This window comes from Lathyrus oleraceus, chromosome 3 (assembly GCF_024323335.1).
Source record: "Lathyrus oleraceus cultivar Zhongwan6 chromosome 3, CAAS_Psat_ZW6_1.0, whole genome shotgun sequence".
Taxonomy (NCBI): domain Eukaryota; kingdom Viridiplantae; phylum Streptophyta; class Magnoliopsida; order Fabales; family Fabaceae; genus Lathyrus; species Lathyrus oleraceus.
Window position 1 is genome coordinate 49,789,249 of NC_066581.1, and position 22,236 is coordinate 49,811,484.

General features: G+C 34.7%; 1 protein-coding gene, 1 long non-coding RNA gene and 1 pseudogene across 2 annotated transcripts; all 3 read left to right on the forward strand.

The window, feature by feature from the left end:
* Positions 1-1,467: 1,467 nt before the first annotated feature.
* Positions 1,468-3,082, forward strand: LOC127129589 (ornithine carbamoyltransferase, chloroplastic-like; annotated as a pseudogene).
* Positions 3,080-4,371, forward strand: LOC127132458 (uncharacterized). Its single transcript, XR_007806719.1, has 3 exons — positions 3,080-3,167; positions 3,683-3,729; positions 4,228-4,371. It is a non-coding gene; the product is annotated as an uncharacterized LOC127132458 (long non-coding RNA).
* A 3,132-nt stretch (positions 4,372-7,503) lies between these two features.
* LOC127129590 (uncharacterized) lies at positions 7,504-8,436 on the forward strand. The gene has a single exon (XM_051058742.1). It carries the CDS (start codon positions 7,504-7,506, stop codon positions 8,434-8,436), a length of 933 nt encoding a protein of 310 aa, XP_050914699.1.
* Positions 8,437-22,236: the final 13,800 nt, after the last annotated feature.

Here is a 22,236-nt window from a genome sequence, read left to right on the forward strand (position 1 = left end):
TATCGCGTAACAATCGTATCAAATCTTACACTTGAACGACTTTCTCACTACATCCTAAGAATATGCCAAGATTGGTTTGGTATACTAAGGTCCTTGGCTTCTAAGGTCTATACTGGAAAGAGTAATGTCTAACCACAACTTACTTGTGTGACATTATTGATCCCAACATAACCTCCACCAAGTGAATGGACTTGCAAGTCATCTTGCTAAGGAACAACTCCACACAAGTCGACAAGACTACGCCATTCTCCTATCCTAAGTGCACTCGAGTCCAGGTATAGAACTCATCTCACAGAGATCACCAAGCATACAAGGAATTAATATTCAAACAATTCAATCATTACATACAATACAGTAATCCCAAATTTCACAAAAATATGTCACAAAAAAAATATAGAATACAATACAACAAATATGAAAAGTAGGCAAAACCCACTAGGATGTTTCGTCCCCAGCAGAGTCGCCATTTTTCTGTAGCGGGGTATTCGTTACCATTAGAGATATTGACTAAATCCAAGGTAAATCATACAAGTCGAGTCGCCACCGCACTTCTATTTATCCAAAGGAATGGTTAGAAAGCGAACAAAAACCTAAAAGTTTTATCGAATCAAAAACTAGTAAAAATGTCAGAGATCTGGGTAAGGGGGTTGGTTATGCAATGGGAAGGTGTTAGGCACCCAAAGCATCCTAGGTACTCCTAGGGAGCCCTTTTCACATTTGTTGTAAGGTTGTTGTTTTTTTTTTGTGAAAATTTATTTGTGCAAACATGATTGAAGGGATGAGAAAAGAATATACAAATTTATTTGAATTTTGTGTTTGAATGGATGAACCCATTGCCTACGTACCATCTTAAAAAAAGATTAGGATCAAAACCTCGTAGTTCGGGGTAAAAAAATTCAAAAAAAAGTTGGTGAATTGATTGGTCCAAAAACCTTAAGGTCTTTTGTTATCAAAGGGAGAAAACTCAACCTAAAACCACAAATCCACCATGTGAGGATAGCTTCACTACGCCAAAAATGACTTTTAACAGCGCATCTTAGACAGCGCTTTTAAAAGAAAGCGCTGTCTAAGGTTAAAATTAAAATAAAACACGGAAAATGTTCCAAAAAAATAATGAAAGCGCTGTCTAAGGGGGGGTCTTAGACAGCGCTTTCTAAAAGCGCTGTCTAAGACCCCCCTTAGACAGCGCTTTTAGAAAGCGCTTTTAAATATAGACCTTAGTCAGCGCTTTTGATAAAGCGCTGTCTAAAGTCTTTAAATTAAAAAAAAAAATCGAAGAGGCCAAAATAAAAATACCAATACCTAAATATTGGTTTTCAAATATTTTTAAATCTAAAACAGAAAAGTGCTACAAACAAGGCCTCAAAAGTATATATCTTATTTTCTTTAAAAATAAAACAATAACAAGAACAATAACCTGCTATGATAGTGTGCTTGTATAAATTGATAAACAACATTATTCTCTTGTGTTCGGAGTGTAATTGAGGAAGCTAAGAATAAAACATCCCAAGTAAAGAGAAAATGGGTGTCATCACTGCCCACTGTTACTGTTTCACCACCGTTGGATCACACAAACCCTACCTTTCTCCCTCATCTCACAATTTCCGCCATTCCCCTTCCGTTTCTCTTTCTTCTTCTTCTTCTTCGTCGCCTTCACCACTCAGAAGAATCTCATGTCGAACCTCTTCTGCTCCCGCCGCCGAATCTACTCTCACCGGTAATCCTCTTCTCCCTCACCTTCAACATCAACATCAACCGATTCAGATTTACTTTTCATCAAATTAGGGTTTAGTATTTTTTTTTAAATATTTTATTTAAGTAACAAGTGGCTATTTTTTTTTTTGCTTACTGATACAGCGAAAGTTGGAAATGGGTTGAAAGATTTTATTCACATAGATGATTTTGACAAGGAAACTATTTTGAAGATACTGGATTGAGCTATTGAGGTGAAAACATTGTTGAAATCAGGGGACAGGACATTTCGGCCTTTTGAAGGGAAGACAATGTCGATGATATTTGCAAAGCCATCCATGCGAACAAGGGTTTCATTTGAGACTGGTTTTTCATTGTTAGGTGGTCATGCTATTTACTTAGGACCCAATGACATTCAAATGGGGAAGCGAGAGGAGACTCGTGATGTTGCTCGAGTTTTGTCTCGCTATAACGATATCATTATGGCCCGTGTTTTTTCTCATCAGGTATGTTGCTGCTGGTTGGTGTTCACTTAGAGTTGCTTAGCTTTGTTTATGTTTTATTGAGGAGTCTGATGTTGGCTTTTGAGGATAAGAGTAATTGAGACTGTAGTCTCGAGATGTTATTAATATAAATCCTCTATATCCTTTTGGATCTGTTATGCATGCATCGGATTGCGAAAAAAGCATGCATAATGTTTGATATTAAACACCTGTTAGGGTTATTGGCATTGGTTGTAGATAGGAATATATCGATAGGTCATGCATAAATTGAAAGAGAAAATAAGTGAATATGCAACTATGATACATAAACAGATAATTGAAGAAAGGTATGAGGTTTTTGTTATTTTTGTCATGTACTATAGGTTAGGTGTGGGGTATTGGATTTTAAATGTGATGCTAATATAGGACCTCAAGAGGACTATGTAGAATATTTTGATAACTAGCAGAATCTTACAATTTTGGTGTGTTTAGTATCAAAATGGGAGTAGCTACTTTGAAATTGCGAGACTTTCTGTCAATAAGCAATTACTTTTGGTTTATCCTCTTTTTATTTTGATTAATTGCAGGACATACTTGATCTTGCAAAGTATGCGAGTGTCCCTGTCATGAAGAAATCGGCGTCAACGTTGTCAATACATATATTAGGTAAATCCGGTCTACTTTGTTTTATTAATTAAACAACTTATGTATTTTCTAACTAATTAATGTTAGTTTAATTCCATACCATTATAAGTAAAATGTTTAAATCCATAATATAATATTAATAGTGAAGAATGCATTTTTTTTTCTGTACATATTTTACTCTAATTGTTACCAAATCCTTTAACAGTGAGATCAAGTTGGAAGAAGCTGCTGTTCTGCATTACACTTACACACAAATTTTTTGATTTGACTTCAAGACGTGATCGGTGTGGCTGCAAGCCTACAAAAGATGATGTAAAAAGATGTTTCATGTTAGACTTTGACAGAGCTGTAAGTTATAGTTTCCCATTACATGCTCTCCTATTTTCTAGTTTTAGTTAACATAATTACTACTAACTTCTTGAAGTGTATTGAGTACATTATTATCTGCAATTACGTTCTTCTTTTTCAAATACTTTTATATCCATCATCATTTTTTGCATCTTGATGTTTGTTTAAGCCCCTGCACTCAGGCTATGTTTTGTTTTGTTATTTTCTGTGCATGGTTGGTTATATGACATTACCTCAGAATATTTTTCATTTCTTAACATTGTAATTTAGAATTAGTTGTTCCTGGTTTACTATTTCATTAAACAATATTGCCTCTTTTTCCCTTGATGTCTAACCTAAAATAAATGGTGTTTTATTCATTGAGTTGTTCTTTACTTTCTAGCATATTCGGCTGTGAAGTTGCGCAAGTGTACATTTTTTGATTGTTTGTTGAGTGGGGTGGGGGACAAGGAAGTTTTAAATTGCACCCAGGTATATATTTATAATCTGACTACTCTGTTCTGTGTCTGATGTAGGCGTTCATAATTGCTTCAACTGCTACGGAGGAAGAAATGCTTCAATGGTAAGTTTAGGAATATGAAAATAATTACTTCAAATTTTTTACTTAAACTAATGCTATATTGTTTTCCTGGGAGGGGTTTGAAATAAGCAGTTAAACTTTTTGTTTCATATATGTCAGTAATTGACATTTTCACTTGTCCATATAGTTATTCATAGTCTTATACTGTATGGAATTATTTAAATAGTCTCTTATTTGTAATTTAAATCATGAACTATGTGGGAATGAATAGTAAATCTATGTCGAGGAGCTCAGGTTGTGTGAAGTGAGAATTTGGTGGATTTGGCTCCTGAAATAAAGATTCTGTTGGAACATTAATATCTTACAATATAAATAGAAAATAATATTAGATACATAGATGAAGACTAGAAATGAACATCTCAAACATATTAAATTTTATGGCTCGTAGTCTATCCTAAAATCACGTGATAGTTTTTAACATAAAAGCAGCCTCAACTTGTATATCAATTTGTCTTCAAGTCACATTTTTTTTCTATTTAGGTACCGTGAACACATTGTGTGGACAGACAAAGCACTAACGATGAAACTTATTAGAAAAGGCATCTTATCTCGCATTTATGCTCCCATGGTAAGATTCATTTTCTCAAATTTCCTTTCTGGTTTCTACTCAAGCGATTTATACTGTTACCTTACAGTTCTTAGAGAACGTCCAAACTTTTCTTCCAAAACATTGCTTTTGCAGGTCATTATGCAAATTTTGAGAGAATCTGGTGTTTTTAGCTCGGTGATTGCGAAAGCTGCTCAGACAACAACATCAAAAGACAAATTTTTAAAGTCTGTTGAGAGTAGCAATTCAACTAGGAATGACAGATCAGAAATGATATCTTCTAGAAAAATTGACGCTGGTGGAGTATCCCAAACAATTGCAAGAAGAATCTTGGAGGTTATAGATGATTCAATTCCCTCTGCAATTCCACCATTATCTCCACCCAGCTATGATGATGCTGACTTCCATACGTCCTAGATTTCGACTGACTCCTTGCCATGGCCATAAATTCTGGAGATTTTTTTAAAAGAGGCAACGATAGAAGCACGTCTGGCTGTCATGATGGGCATATCAGTTTTAGGATTCATGGGTTTTTTCCCGATCATTACCCAAGCGCTTATGTAAATTTCAGGTATAGAGTGTAGGCTTAGTGTAGGTATCATACAGGGCAGACTTTTCTATCTGCTCATTATTCTTTTCCTATTTCTTCTGGGCAGATTGGCTGCTATTGTAATGGAAACCAGAGGCCTATTCTATTTTTTGTTCATACACATTGAGAGAGGCATGCTATACATTATACATACAGGTTGAGATTATCTCTCCCAGTTGGAAAAAGGAGAAATGATCCATACAATGAAAATGATATCTTGCCAATTTTTGTAGGCATTGGAATTGCTTCAATACTTTAGTACCCTGCATACAAAGGAAAGTGGAAGAGTTTTAAGAATACTGAGAGTAGTGTGGTTTGAATTGGTATATATATATATTTGTTAGCCAAAAATTGGTAGAAAAAAAGGCCAAAATGGCATATATAAAATGTGATAATTGTCTGTCAAAATCTGGTTGAAAACAGGTAGAAATTCTGGTTTATAAACCTGGAAAAAATGTGGTTTAAAACAAAAGCTTCAAAAAATTTCGAATACCTTAGACAGCGCTTTTGTAAAAAGCGCTGTCTAAGGGGGGGATTAGAAAGCACTTTAGGCAAAAGCGCTGTCTAAGGGGGGGGGGGGGGGCTTAGACAGCGCTTTTTGAAAAGCGCTGTCTAAGGTATACCTAAAAAAATTAAAATAGGAGGGTCTTAGAAAGCGCTTTTGGCCAAAGCGCTGTTTAAGGGGGTGGGGCTTAGACAGCGCTTTTCAAAAGCGCTGTCTAAGGTATACCTAAAAAATTTAAAATAAGAGGGTCTTATAAAGCGCTTTTGGCCAAAACACTGTCTAAGGGGGGGGGGGGGGGCTTAGACAGCGCTTTTAAGATTTAAAAAAGCGTTGTCTAAACCTTTAGCAGCGGAGGTTTAGACAGCGCTTTAAAGCGCTGTCTAAGGCTAAAAAAAGCGTTGTCTAAGGTCTTGTTTGTTGTAGTGCTTCAACATGCTAGTGAGGGGTTAACCCTATAATAAGCATGGAAGACTCATTGTCCATCACTAAGGATAAAGGTGAGTATTATATCTACCTCAAGGATAACTCAAACCTAATAGCTAATGGTTATAAAAAAAAGGTTTGATTAAGAAGGTGGCCATTGAAACCACAAAAAGTATTTGAATGGGTTATATTTAAAAATTAAAAGTATTTATAAAAATATGGTTAAAGTGGATTAAAAGGTTCAATTCAAAATAAGTGTTATGAAAATTAAGTTTGAAAATCAAAAGCATAAGGCTTAGGTTTCTAATGTTGAAAACAAAAGTTATTGTTTGCACAAAAAGTTTTGGCTTGGGTTAGAATGGGGAGAAAAAAAAAGAAAAAAAAAGGGTTAAATTCCTAAACGTACAAGAGATAAGGGAAAAGAAAATAAAACCACATTAGGAGTTCCCCTCTTGAGATCATATTGATGATCCAAGTAGCTCCCATCCTTTGGAATAAGCAGTCACAAACAAATATCTCAAGCCATTAAGCACAGGTAATTGGAATAAACCTCCAGGTGGTATCCCACAAATAAAGTGGAACACCAGGCCATCTCTGCAAGAGTCATGTGAGCCCTCACAAAAAAAACTCAACAAACAGGTTAGAGAAACAAGATAGGGTAATCAAGAGTTGCCCCCAAATCAAAATGTAACCACATGAATCATGCCATTAAAATTCACAAAAAAGCTCACAAAAAGCAACCAAGGGTAGGAGGCCTAAACCTCCTGTCAAACACATGCATCAAAAGGGTATCAAATTCACCCATAATACCTCATATATTCAGAAAATTCAAATTGAAGGCATAAAGATGATGGATATAGGGCAAACCTGATTGGAGAGATCGAATGAAATTGAATTGCACCGTTGGGTTTGCAGAGCAATCTGAGGGTTTATATGAGAGGGAATTGGTTCTTTGCCGATGAGTTCCCTTCAGCCTCTGGAGGTTGCTCTGAACTCTGTTAGCTCTTCTCTCACTTTCTTTTTCCTGCCAGAGTAATAGGAATGGAATGTCCTTTTGTTTCACTGAAACTCTGAATTTATAACCTGGTTTTTGTGGACCTGTGGGCTCAAATGAGAGAGGCCCAAGTCCAAAATTTTTTGTTTTATCTATTTATTTATTATTTTTTTTTTCGTTTTTTTTTCTTTTCGTTTTATTATTATTATTATTATTATTTTTATTATTTTTATTTTTTATTTTTTTAGTAAACAAAAGTAAGAGAAACAATGATGTATAATTCAAGCATGCTTGGTGATCTCAAATCAATCACAAGGAGTCCCACCCAAAGGCAAAGGGAACCAAGATGCTCATGATCCTTGAGGCTATGCAAATGCAATGTTATGATGTCATGAGGGATCTTAGGGTCAAAATTGGGGTCTTACATGGTCCTACAAAAAGATGGAGCAAGGTTGTTACCCCTATGTCTAAGAAGAAATCCCTGAAGAGGAAGGAAGTTCCTTCAGAGTCTAGTGAATCTGACCATGATGCCGAACACAATGTTCAGGACATCATCACTACTTCCAAAAAACAAGCCTCTGGGAAGAAGATTCCAGCAAATATTCTTGAAGTTCCAATTGACAAATTTCCTTTCTCTCTGTGGAGAATGTTGAAAAATGGAATTTTTTTATCAAAAAAGATTAGCTCTGGAAAGGGAAATGAGGAAAGATGCTTTTGAATGCAAAAAGGTGATGAGTCTGATTCAAGAAGCTGGATTAATGAAAAATGTTACTGGTTTTGGCAAGTGCTATGAAATGCTTGTTAAAGAATTTATTGTGAACATATCTAAGGAATGTGACAACAAGAGGAGCAAGGAGTTTAGGAAAGTGTATGTCAGAGGAAGATGTGTGGATTTTTATCCTGAAATATTCAACAGGTTCTTGGGCATAAATGAAGAAGAACAGGCTGAAATAGAAGTCTCTGACAATGTCATCTGCAAAGAGATTACTGCTAAACAAGTGAAAGAATGGCCATCGAAAGGGAAACTATCCGCAAGTGCCTTGAGTGTGAAGTATGCTATTCTCCACAGAATTGGAGCTGCTAATTGGGTTCCAACCAATCACACTTCCAACATTGCTACAGGACTATGTAAGTTTATTTATATTGTTGGGACCAAGTCAAGTTTTAACTTTGGATCATATGTCTTTGATCAAACTATGGAGCATGTTGCCTCTTATGCTGTGAAGATTCCAATAGATTTTCCCTCCTTGATCTGTGGTGTTATCCCGAGTCAACACCCAAGTATCTTAATCAGTTCTGACAATATCTGCAAAAGGGAACATACTCTCTCATTACATTATAGATTGTTTACTGGGAAACATGTTCCAGATATTGTAATGACATATGGGCAGACACCTTCCATGCCTACTAATAGAACATGCATCCTTGCTGAGCTAAAAGATACCTACAAGACTTTCGATGAAACTATCAAAAGTTGTACTGAAAGGAAAAGCAAGATTGAAATATTGATAAAGGCCTTGTCTGAAGAAGAAGAAAGTTTGAAAGGTAATGGAACAGATGAAGAAGAGGAAAATGAAGATGGGTCTGATTCAAGTGGTGATGAAGATGCTACCAGTAATGATGAGGACTGAAGCACTCTGGTTCATTTGTATGTTGCTTAAGCTTATGTTTTTATTTTGTGGGATGTCCCCTGAATATTTTTGTTACACTTTAAAAGTGCTCTTGGTTATGTTTGGATTGTAAACTCTCTTGGTTGTGTACTGCTAACTTTGTTGTTTTGGTGAATTTTTGTCAACTTTATGGCTAAAAAGGGGGAGTAGTTATGTATGTGGTTATGTATGCATTATGTTTTTACTTTCTCTTTGAGGGGGAGCATGTATGGAGGGGGAGTAACTCTTGGGGTAACTCTTCCCCTGGATCTTCTACTCGGGGGAGCACATTTGCTACTCCAGGGGAGTTACTGATATTAATGATGTCATGAACAATGCCTTGACAACCTGTCTAAAATGAATTTATTTTTCCTCTTAGGTAGGGCATTCATGTGAGATAGTGCAAGGCATGTTGTTCGCTGCGCCTGCCTCTGGTGTTTACTTGTTGGTTTGACTCCATGATCCTTACCCCCATTCCTGTTTGTCTATGCAAAGATTATTTTAGTCAAAATCTGCCAAAGGGGGAGATTGTTAGGTCTGATATATATTGATTGGCTGCATTTTGGAAAAACAAGTATTATTGACAGATGTTGAAAAAGATGTCCTGACGTGTTGTTTCAACATTGGAGTGTGACCCAGTTTTAGTATCTTGTGAGATTTGGGTTCTTTAATGTTTTATCTGAATATTCTATGAAGATTTAGTTCACGTATTATGTTTAGCGTTTTATAAAAAGAAGAAGACTATTTTGTCTTGACTTATTTATAACGATGTCAAGACATTTTAGGAAACATCTGATTTGATTGAGATCAAATATGCTAAAGATTGTGCAGAGATCTTTGATCTTCTGTATATCAAGCCTGAAGCCCGTGTCTTTCGACTGCTATTTATAGAGCGGTTCCAAACCTAAGAAGTGGAGAAAGAAGTGCAGAATATTGTCCAAATTAGGGTTTCATGTCTGTGCTTTGTGTGAGTCGTTCGAGTAGCCCCTCGATACTTGAATTGGACCTGGTTTATTGAGTTGTAACTAACAATCCCTCAAAAGCTTTTAAGCAAGAGTGGATTATGTTTCTTAGTTGTAAGTTGTTGTAAGGTTGAAGGGAAGTGAGATGGTCTCATATCTAGGAGTGTCTTAGATAGAAACATCAACGGGTAGAGATTAGGTGAGATGTCTGTAAAACCTGAGGTTGTTCAGGACATCAAACTAATTATGTGATAGTTGATTTCCTTCCTGGCTTGGTAGCCCACAGATGTAGGTAACGTTGCACCGAACTAGGTTAACAACTGATTGTGTTATTTCCTATCATACATTTATTTAAATCCTAATATTGTTTGTGGTGTGTTAATGTGCTGACCCTGCTGTCGTGACATCGTGTACGAAATCCGGGATATGCTTACCAGAATTTCAATTGGAGATGACAAAAATCTTCCTGTGAAGGTACACTGGTCAAGCTAATATTTCTTGTGGATGAAAGGTTCCTTTTATTAGGTGTTGAGTGATAAAGTCTAATAGTGGTTGAATGGGACAAATATTTACATCCACTTTAGTCTTCAATTGAGAAAAAAACATTAGATCCATGCGCATTCTCCAAGTTTTGCGGGTCCAAGAAAAAATCTCTTTTTAAACCTAAAATAAGATAAGAATAATATATCCAAAACAACACCATCTAACAACGTTCCTACAAGATATGAAGACAACCAAGCTCTCGATTTACAATCTTCTTCTACCACAAGGGGTGGCGTTTATCTTTTGAAAGGGAGGAAGGAAAATCAGGTACGTATACAACAAAAGATGGATTCACATGACAACCCAAATTTCCTATTGACTTAAGATGTTTTCAAATGTGATGATAACCTTGATTTTTCCTAGAAAACAACTCCACGTGACTTCTCAGCTTGTAACTACTGAACCACACCTAATTGAGTTGACCTTACACACTCTTGATATTCTTGACTTCTTAAAACTTGACAAAACCAAATATGTGCCCCTTGTTGTTCTTTTTGTGGGGAATGAACTCCTCAAACACTCTTCCAAAATTAGAGAAGCAGGAATGTCCTCTGGGAAATTTGTGAAGAAAAAATATGTGATATCTTTGTCCATGATATAATATCTAGAAAAGAAAGAGTGTGAATCAAAGTCATCAATAAAATGAAATGTGATGCATGAAAATGAGACAAGAATGATATAGTTTTTCCTTGCTTTGATGGTTGTTGAATGACTCTACATGTAGTGACTTAGTCATGATGTCAGCCACTTGATCTTTTGATGCAATAGGAAGAAAACGGAGAACTTTTGCTCATGAAAAACAGGATTTGCAACTAGCTATATGAAAAAATGACTTGTTGTCATAGTAAACCATAAAAGGAGAATGATTATTTATGTGAAAGACTTGTAGCATGTATAAGATCCATTGTCTCTCACATGTGTCATGTGCTAGTGTTTTATAATCAGCCTCTGATATGAAAACAAACGGTATGCTTCTTGCTTTTTTAACTAATTAATGAGTTTCCAAGAAATAAGCATAACCCAATTGTATATCTTCTAGCATCAGGACATGTTTTCCAATCAGAATTAAAGAATCCTTTAAGTGTCAATGTTGATGATGAACTGAATAACAAGCCATTACCAGGGCTACCTTTGAGATCTTCTAACACGTGTTCATCAGTCGGTGCACTTGAGAATTGGCTAAGTTTTCTTACAGCATAAAAAATATCTGGCCTGGAATGTGTCAAGTACAAAAGTCTCCCAATTAATCTTCCATATATTGTTGGATCAGATAGTAAATTACCATAGTCTTTATGCAACTGTTGGTGGGGATGCATATGAGTACTGCATGGTTTCACTTCACTTAAGCCTGTGTATCGTAGGAGATCAAGTGTATACTTTCTTTGGAATAGTGTGATGCCTTTATTCAATCTGCTTACTTCATATCCTAGAAAATATTTGAAAACTCCTAGATCCTTGATGCTAAATTTGTCATTTAATAGGATCTTAATGTTGGTAATCTCATCAACATCGGTCTCCCCTAAGACCAAATCACCTACATATACAAAGATCACTATGAATAAGGCACTATTGAACTTAGTGTACAATGAATAATCAGATTTTCATAGAATGTATCTTAGGTGTAACAGAGTTGTAGTGAGCTTTGTATTCCATTGCACACTTTCTTGTTTCAATCCATAAAGAGATCTTTGAAGCTTTCACACTAAGTTAGGATGAGGTAGATAAAGACTTAAAGGAGTTTGCATATAGACCTCTTCATTGAGATCCTCATGTAAGAATGATGTATTGACATCAAGTTGAAACAATGGCTAATTTTTAGCAGTTGCAATGGCCATGAAAACCCTGATGGTTGTCATCTTAACCCCTGGATTGAAGGTGTCTAGGTAGTCAAGTCCTTCAGTTTGAGTGAAGCCCTTGGAAACTAACATTGCCTTAAATATTTACATAGAGCCATTAGCATGTAATTTGAGTTTAAACACCCATCTACATCCAATAGCTTTCTTATGATCAAGTAATGTAACTAGTTTCCATGTGTTAGTTTTTATCAGTGCAGTCAGTTCATATTGAATAACATGACTCAAATTTGCATTACAAATGACCTCTTCATAAGAATGAGGTTCAAAAATAGATGACCAATTGAGAATGTATCTGTATAAGTAGTAGAGACATCATGATAAGAGATGAAAGAGGATAGTGTATACTTACTTGGAGAAGAAGTTGATGCATTAACTGAATGAGGAGATTGAACTGTATTCTCAATAAAATTGCAGTGATAATATTGTAAACATAAAGGAGGTTTAGTGGGTTTGGTGGATCTTCTAGGTTGAGGATTATGATTAGTTGAAGGGAAATCAACAGGTGAAGGTTTTGATGAAGTTGGAGAAATAGAGTGAGGTTGAGTATTAGGAGTATGGGCAACAAGTAGATTTGAAGGTTCAATATGAGGAATATCTGGTGTATGGGGAGACGAAGGTTCAGTATGAGGAGTATCGGGTGTAAGTTGAGGTTTAGAGTCATGAATGTAAGGGAAATAAATAAAATCAGTTTGATGAGGAGTAATATGATATGATGAATGATTGTGAGATGATGTAGCATTAGGTAGTTTGTAAGGAAAAATGGACTCAAAGAAAATAACATATCTAGGTTAAAAAAATCTTTAGAATGTAGATCAAATAAAATGTGACCTTTAACACCAATTGCAAACCTAGATATGAACATTTCTTGAACCTAAAATCCAATTTCTTGCAAAATTTGAAATGGTGACTTGTTTTAGTCGATGATGATTATTATTGTGATGATAGTGATGAATATGGTTCAAAATTTCTCAAAAACTTTGATGTTTTTCAATATAAAATAGAAAACAACTAATAGTTGTTTTGAAGAATGTGGGGCATTGAACCAAATTCTATATGTTAAAGAACGTGAGATGAATTACAAGATACATGTAATTTGAGAAACATTGATTGATCTAAGTTGGTTTTTAAATAAAACTTAATTTTTAGATTATCATGTTCTAAATCAATTTAAATGAATGCATGTTTAGTGAGAGGTTAATGAAACAAGTAATCTACATACAATATAATAAACTTAAGTGGAATTAAAAAATGAGGCAAACACTTTTAACAACAACAACAACAACAACATATTAATTCATAAAATGTTTCACAAACATACCTTTTATTAAAAATATTTGTGGAGAATGAAGATGAAGAAATGATCTACTTGTCTCAGAATGACATCCATAATGAAATAAGGATGAAGCTGAAGTGAGAGCATCAAACTTGTGTCTCATGATCCCAATATTTCACACAAGTTTGCAACTTTCACATTAGCTTCGTAAAACTTATCACCACGATTGTTAACAAAAATTGTGATAAACGTAAGTATTATTTACAACGGTTTCTGGTACTAACCATGGTAATAGATATTTTAATTTTAATATATTTATAAGAGTATCCTTACAAGCCATTTTTGTAACAAATAAATAAAAATTTGTTGGTGTTGAGATTCAAAGAAAGTAACCTTACATCTATCACCATGGTTGTTATTTTGGTCCGAGATGAAATATATTTTAATAAAATAATAAAAAATCCAGGCGCGTAATAAATGAGTTATTACTATGATTGTTTAAATGGACATAGTAATAGGTTGTTACCAAAGGTATATTTTGGAGTAGTGTGTGTTTGAGACTACAACTTGAGGAAGATTGAGATTTTACAGTCCACCTCTCAAGGCAGTTGCACCAATCATGTCCTTTGAGTAGGAGTTTTGTATTTAACAAGTAGAATTATTAAAAGTGAGTTGGCAATCTAGACAATGTTAGCTTAGGAAAAAAATAAGATTGAAAGAGAATTGACATGTATAAGATATTGGTTAGAATGAAATTTTTATCAAAGAAAGTAGTTCCTACATAATTAATGGTGACCATGGATCCGTTGGGAAGTTTGATTGTTATAGGGGAGATTCTTTTCAAACGAGAGAAAAAACTTCGAGAGAAACATACAGAATTAATGACACATGTATCAAGTATGAAGGAATAAGGTGTGACATCAATATGAATAGTGTAGATAATACATGTATTTGACTTTGAGTGAGTGGTGAGGTGGTTAACACTATGATTGTTGAGGTTTGAAGACTGTTGAAGTAAAGCCAACTTAGCTCTGTGTTTGTCTGGAGTAAATCCTAAGAAACCTGAATCCTGATGGTGAAATTGTTCTTCAGAATTGTAAGGAGGAACCTCATCACCATGAGACTCACCATGCGATACATTATTTATCAGTCTTTTTTGTTTCCAATGAGGAGTATATTCATGTTTCTTAAAACCGGTATCAATGGTATGATTAGTCATACCATAATGTGTACATACTTTATTACTTCTGCCTCGACCATTGAAGGATCTACCACCTTTACCATGTTTCCCACGAGAAGGAGAGCCTCTTCCTTGGAATTGACCAGTAGGAAAAGCTAGAAGTTTAGATTCATCAGTGGAAGTAACAATTTATCTTTCTTGTTGAACAAGCAAATAATAGACTTTTCTAATGTTGGAAAGATGATCCATCAACATGATTTGAGATCTAACATCCTAATATTGATCATTCAATCCTTTCAAGAATCTGATAACTTCATCAGAATCCTTGTAGCTACGAATCTTATCAATTGCTAAACATTAGATATCACAATCACATGTAGGGATGGGACAAAAATTGTCCAATTCTTGTCACAACATCTTTAATTATGTGTAATAAGAAGAGATAGAACAATAACCTTGCTTTAGAGTACAAATCTCTTCATGAATATATGAAATTATAAACACATCACAATGATAAAATTGATCTTTTAGTTCCTTCCATATGCTTGAAGCAATTTCCATCCATAAGACACTTTGAGATATTTTAGGGTCCACTGAATTATTCAGCCATGCCATAATCATCAAGTTACATCAATCCTAAGAAATGGAGTCATGTTCTCCATTTGGTGGTCATAGTAAAGCACCATTGATGAAGTGGAACATGTTCTTGGAGCGTAATGTCATCGTCATGGATTTGGACCATGAATGATAACTTCCAGCATTCAACAATGGAGTAAGTAACATAGTAGTTGGTTATCATTAGGATGCATGAAGTATGGATCTACGGAATCATTTTGATAACCTTTGTTGGTGTTGAAATTCACATTAGATTGATGTGATGGAGCATGACCATTAATGATGCTCGAGGAAATCTCAATTGGCATAGTTGTAGAGAGGAGAAAAAAGAAGTAGAAGGAGTAGATAACAATCAATGAAGCAAAGAAATAATAGGGTGAGAGTTATGAAGATTATGCAATAATGATGGTAAAATCAGAGCCACATGTCGATGATACAATGTGAAAGCTAAAATAAGAGTACTATTGAAATGAAGAGAGATAACTTGCATTTCACATGATAATGCTAGAAGAAATTATGTAAGTATTGCATAAATATGAAATAACATTGTAGAGACAACTTATTAGTATGAATGAAACTCAACTTTGATGTCACGATTGGAGTGTGTTAGTCTAGCAACTAAAATACTTCAAAAAATGTGAAAGATTTTTCTGTAAAAATATGAAAGAATTTACTTTAAGCCTTTCTTTAAAATACTCTCTTATATTTACAATTGAAAGGAGTTACTAATAAATTAATACAAAAAATATACTTTAAATATTATTAAACAAAAAAGGATAAATTACACTCACAACCCCTCAAATTTATTAGAATGGCACTGACATCCTCTCTAGTTTTAAAATATGAACTAATCTCGCTTAAGATCTTTTAAAATGAAACTGATACCCTATTGTATTTTTAGTGACAACCAAAAATTATAAGTATAGATAAAATTTACCTATGGTTTTTGTTTGTCACTAAAAGCTTTCGTTGGTATATATAAGTTTAGAGGAATATAGTGCATATTTTAAAACTGGAGGCAATGTCTGTGTCTATTTAGTAGACCTATGGAAAGGTAAGTGTAATTTCCCCTAAAAAAGTGATAATTAAAACTTAATCATGGAAAGCTTCCATTCACTATTATAAAAAATATATTTAACCTCTGTTGGATATGAGGTGTTATCTTGGTTTGACATGTCAGGTAGTGAACATCACTATTAAAAGTGCGTCACTTTACCTCTCGATTGAAATTCCACTGACGGGAAAGGTGTAATGAGCATGGGTTTGATCTCCATCGATAATATTTTGGAATTTTTAAATGGAGAAAAACACATTTCCCTTCGGTTGTGTCATTTAACCGAGGGAAAATATCACTACTTTAAAAAACATATCTAACCTCGGGCACGGAGGGGATTTTACCTTGGTTCCTCAAGCGAGGTAACAAAGAGTGACATAAATTTTTTCCAATTTACCCCTCAGTTTCTAAAAAATCGAGGGGACAATTGAAAAGGTCATTGGTTCGGTCCCCTGCATCAACATTTTTTTTTATTTTCAAAACTATGTAGCACACACCATATTGTTAGCCTGAAAATTCCAGTTGAAGCATTTGATAAAGGATGATAGTAACCTTGCAGAGAAATGACTAAGTATGAAAACACCCCGTCTTCGACACACTGGTTACATCGACCAAGGAGGTTTGACTTGCGTAGTAAGCATGCTTTGGAAGAATCTCAACAATAGATCATTAATATTAGGATCATTGTCTCTTCAAAACATGTCCAAAATATCGAAAAAGGTTACATAAAGCAAACCTTTGACGAAATGTCAAGTTCGACACATCAACTAGATTTTCTGGAATCCATAGAACCTACATAATCAGAGTCGACACACCCTTTCGATTTCTGGTTTACTATTTTCACCATATACTCCCCATAAATCAGGACTCTGTTCAGAGACCCATTTATGTACCTTAGAATCCACTTCAATGCTTTCCAGTAAAAGCCTTTCCAGAATCCTCCATATACCAGCTTACAAGACTTACTGCATATGTCATGTCGGGTCTAGTACATACCATATCATACATCAAAGAACCTACTATGTTAGCATATGAGATTCTATTCATATAAGCTCTTTCAACCTCCGTACCAGGACACTGTTCTGTACTCAGCTTGAATTGAGCGTTCGTTAGAGTCACAACAGGCTTTGAATTCGACATAACAAATTTGTTGAGAATCTTCCATAGGTATGTCTCTTGAGATAAGCATAATTTCGACTGTTTTTTGTCTCTTCGGATGTCAATACCAAGAAACCTAGATGCAAATCACATATCCTTCATATCGAACTCCTTTTGAGTTCAACCTTCACCTTAATTACATACTTGACATTGTTGCTTTCTATGAGAATATCATCCACATAAAGCAAAATAAAATAAAAAATGAATGTCCATGACAAAATTTGAAGTAAACACAGTGGTCAAACTGAATTCCAATGAAACCTATGTGTGCCATGAACTTTTTGAATCTCCAACTCCATTTTCGAGGAGATTGTTTCAGTACATATAAAGATTTATTCAGCTTGCACACAAAATCTTCCTTTCCCTTTTCTGCATGCCCTTCAGGTTGCCTCATCAGGATTGTTTCAATTAGATCTCCATACAAGAAAGTAGTCTTCACATCCATTTGTTCCAGTTCTAGGTTGAACTGTGCCACCATGGAAAGTAACATTCGAATAGATATGTGCTTCACAACTGGAGAGAACACATTATTTAATTTGACACCTTCTATCTGAATGAAACCCCTTGCGACCAATCTTGCCTTGTATCTTTTTGACGACACTAATTCGATTCCTTCCTTAACTTTGAAAATCCACTTATAGCTGACTAACCTGGCTCCAACAGGTTTCTTGATCATTTCCCAAGCATGGTTATCATGAAGAGACTTCATCTCATTATCCATAGCCTTCACCCATTCAGTCTTACTTCGAATCCTCATAACTTCCTTATAGTCTCAAGGTTCTTCATCTAGAACCCCACTTGTAGAGATTAAAGAATAAGCTATGAGATTTGTATACCCAAGTCTTTGAGGTGGCTTGATGACTCGTTTCAGCCTATCTCTTTCCAACAGGTAGACATCGACAATTTCATCAACTTCCTCAGTATCTTCAGTATCTTGTGCTTCTTCTTCGACTTAATCTGGGATACTCAATTCAGCATCGACGTGCTCCACCTCAACATGGATGTCTTCATGTTCCAACTCTTCTTCAAATAATCATGCACTTTGACTAACGTCATCAGTTTTCTTGAAAGCCATCTCAACTTCATTGAAAACTACATCTCGAATGGTGATACATCTCCTGTGACCTGGATCTAGGCATCATAGCCTATAAGCTTTGACTCTTTCAGTGTATCATATAAACATGCATCTCAGAGCTCTAGGTTAGACTTTGTCTTGCCTAATAAGAGCATAGGCTGCACAACCAAATACTCTAAGTTTGTTGATATCTGGTGGGTGTCCCAATAAAACTTCTTCAGGTGTTTTCATATCTAATGTTGTTGAAGGACATTTGTTTATCATATATGTTGATGTCAAAACAACCTCTGCCCAAAACACATTCTTTAACCCATCACTAGTCAACATGCATCTAACTCTTTACAAAATAGTTCAATTAAACCTTTCAGTCAAACCATTTTATGCCTTGCAGTATAATAGGCTGCACAAAAACTGTCGAACGCGTCATTGCAAAATTCAAGTCCATTGTCGGTTCACAACCTCTTGACCTTTCTGCCAGTCTGATTTTCGACCAGAGTCTTCCAACTTTTGAAGTTCTCAAAAGTTTCATCCTTAGTCTTCTAGATGAATACCCATAACTTTATGGAATAATCATCAACTATGGATAGAAAATACCTTGATCCTGAATGTGATTGACACCTTGCAGGCCCCCCAAAATCAGCATGGATGTAATCAAGGGATCCATTGTTTGCCTTTATTGAACTTCAGCCTTTTAACTTTGTCTCCACCAAGTATATTTTGTTTCCCCAATTCGATCAGACCCCTTTCACTGACATGGCCCAATCTCATGGGCCAAATTTTTGTCTTCGACAAAGGTTTTATGGATGCAACATCTGCAGAACCACTGACAACTTCAGCCTCAAGGGTATATAAGCCTTGTTTATTCACACCTCTTAAGACTTCCTTCGGCCCCTTCATGACTTTTATAATACTTTTCTCTCCTTGGAAAACATATCCTTTCTTGTCGAATTCAGCAAGAGAAATCAAATTTTCTTTAAATCAGGTACATACATGATTTCAGTTAATAACCTTATTGTCTCATCATAAAGCTTGAATCGCACAGATCCAACACTTGCAATTTGGCAAGCTTTATTATATCCAAGCAATACAAATCCATCATCTTGATCGCATAGTTCCTCGAACAAGGCTTTTTTTGGAGTCATGTGTCAAGTGCAACCTGAATCCATAATCCACTCTTTACTTGAGTTGCCACTTGAAACCACAAGAACATCAGATTAGTCGAAATCATCTTGAACAATGGATGCATTGTCATTATCCTTACCTCCATGATCTTTCAGTCATTTAGGGAACACTTTTCTTGTATGACCCTCCTTCTTACAATGATAACATCTAATACCAGATGCATCACCACTATAAGACTTCTACTGACTTTTATAATTCTTCTTGTCGAACTTGCCATCTCTCTTTGTGAATTTTACCTTAATCGACAGACCTTCATCAGTCGAAGATGGATTTTGCTCTTTTTGTTCTTTCAAATCCTTAGAATACAAGGTTGATTGAACTTCTTCAAAGGTCAGAGACTCTCTTCCATACAAGAGAGTTTCTTTGAAGCGAGCATGTGATCTAGGCAAAACATATAACAACAACAGTGCTTGATCTTCATCCTCGATCTTGACATCAATATTTTCAAGATCAAGAATCAATTTTTAAACATATCCAACTGCTCAGCTAGAACTTTGTCTTCACTCATCTTGAATGAATACAAAGCTTGCTTCAGGTAGAGGTGATTGACCAACGATTTGGTCATGTACAAAATTTAGTGTTTCAACCATAACCCCGATGTCGTCGTCTCCTTCGATACCTGTCAAAGAACCTTATCACCAAGGCTCAATAATATGGATATGTGGGCTTTCTCTACCATAGTCATTTTTTCTTTGTCTGTTAATGCATCACCCATGGCTTCGACTCCCTTCAATGCTTCTAAACAACCATGTTGAACCTGGAGAACCTTCATCTTCAAGAGCCACATACCGAAATCGTTCACTCCGATGAACTTTTCAATCTCATACTTTGTTGACGGCATCTTCTCCATGCTCACCGCACCAATTTGTTGTGAAAAGGATCCCGAAATAACAAATTATATCAGTTTCTTGATCGACAAGAAACCCACAAGGGTAGAAAAAAGGGAAGCAAGAAGAACATAACAAGTTGGTTATAAACTGCTATTCTTTACTTTCTCTTTGAAACAAGATTAGAAGTGTAACAGAATAGTAAATAACCTCTCTCAACCTAATTAGGATTTGAGTTATTCAATGATGAGAGACTAGTATGCTATTTATAAGAAAACTAACACGCTAAACTAAGGGGATTTTACATGCAGGCCAATTACACAAGCTAACCTAGAGGATAATCTAACTTAAACAATTGGGCATAACAAACATGACCAATTCGACATGATAATAATCCTAGCATACTTAGACTACAACATTTGAATAGACTTCGACGACTTGCTGATGATCCTGTCGGATTGTTAAACCAAGAAGATACCCTTCGACCATACTAGAGTTTGATCCAATATCCCACATGAATAAACTGACATTTTGTGGCGGTTTAAAACCATCTCTATATGTTTGAAACAGGAAAAAAAGGTTAATTTTCTCGGTCTCTTACATGAATAGGTCTCTCAAGGTAGACAAAGCCTCCAACATTCAATGTTAACAACTGTTTGCAACAAACAACTTTACGTGTTTCTATGGTGCTGTCTACCGTCTCACGTAAGCGACTAGACATTTCACACTTATTTTTTATACCATGTTGTTATGTATGAGGAATATGTTTGAAATTTAAATTTAAAGAATGAATTAGTAAGATACATGTGCGTGCGTTTGTACGGATAATTTATTTATTATATTATAAGATTTCACAGACAACTTATTTGTTAGATTATAAGGTCAATTGTATGAATGTAATAGATTAAAGTATATATAAGTTTAAACTAATGTCAAGTTGTATTTTGTAAACTATATATTTCAAATTATTGTTCATATAAAAAAAGTGTAGCTGATTGATACATCTGAAATTAAAAATTAGAGTGGGTTAAGTCAAAGCTTTCCATTTTTTGTTCCCTATATAGACTCAACATTATGACCAAAACAATCCCATATCAGGGGCATTGGAATTTGCTCCTAAAGGATAAGAACGAGTTAGAAATCACACATTCTCCTACAGTTAATGCATTTTGTGAGTCATATATGTCATTATCTCTCTCAATTATTTCTCTCTCCAATGCTAAAGGATAAATAAATACAATGATAAACATATTTTTTAATTTTTTTCCTACTAATGTACTTACTAAACAGTATGATGCACATGACAATGGAAATCAATTAAAACATAAAAATTATGAGTTGTAGTTGTAACGAACTCCATCACTACAACTCTAATATCATTTGTTCTTACCAATGTTGGATCTATCAGACATATTACAATTAAGTCTCATAAAGATATGTATAACTTAAACATTTAGTTTAATTTTTTCAATAAACAATAAACATTTACAACTACTACATTAAGCTCCATTAAAGAAAAATAAATAACAATATCTATTCCTGAATCTTTTCTCAAATGCGTATAAGAATAGATATATTTTTAATTAATTTTTAATTCTATATAAACTTTAAAAATCATCTTTTTAATAAATAAAATAATATATTAATAGATATAGATATGTAGATAGACGTAAAAACAATTTGAAACAAATTTTAATTTTGCATAAATTTTAAAAATTATATTTTTAATTAAAACAATATACTTGTGCGTGCGTTTACACGTGTAATTTATTTGAATTTGTATTTTATAATGTGATGTTGTAAGTGATGACTATGTTTAAAATTTAAATTTAAAGAATAAACTAGTAAGATACCTATGCGTGCGTTCGCACATGTCATTTATTTGTTATATTATAAGATTTCACAAATAATTTTTTTATTATATTATAATATTATCAATTTTATGAATGTAATATGGTTAATAGCTATTTTCCTCTGTCATTTGGGCCATTTTAAAAAAAAATCTGTAAAAAAAAGTTTGGATTCCCTCCTTCACCTTTTAAGATTCCCCTCTTTTT

What these genes read in the sequence shown, in the direction of transcription:
- LOC127129590 (XM_051058742.1), top strand. Translation starts at nt 7,504, where the DNA reads ATGAGGAAAGATGCTTTTGAATGCAAAAAGGTGATGAGTCTGATTCAA.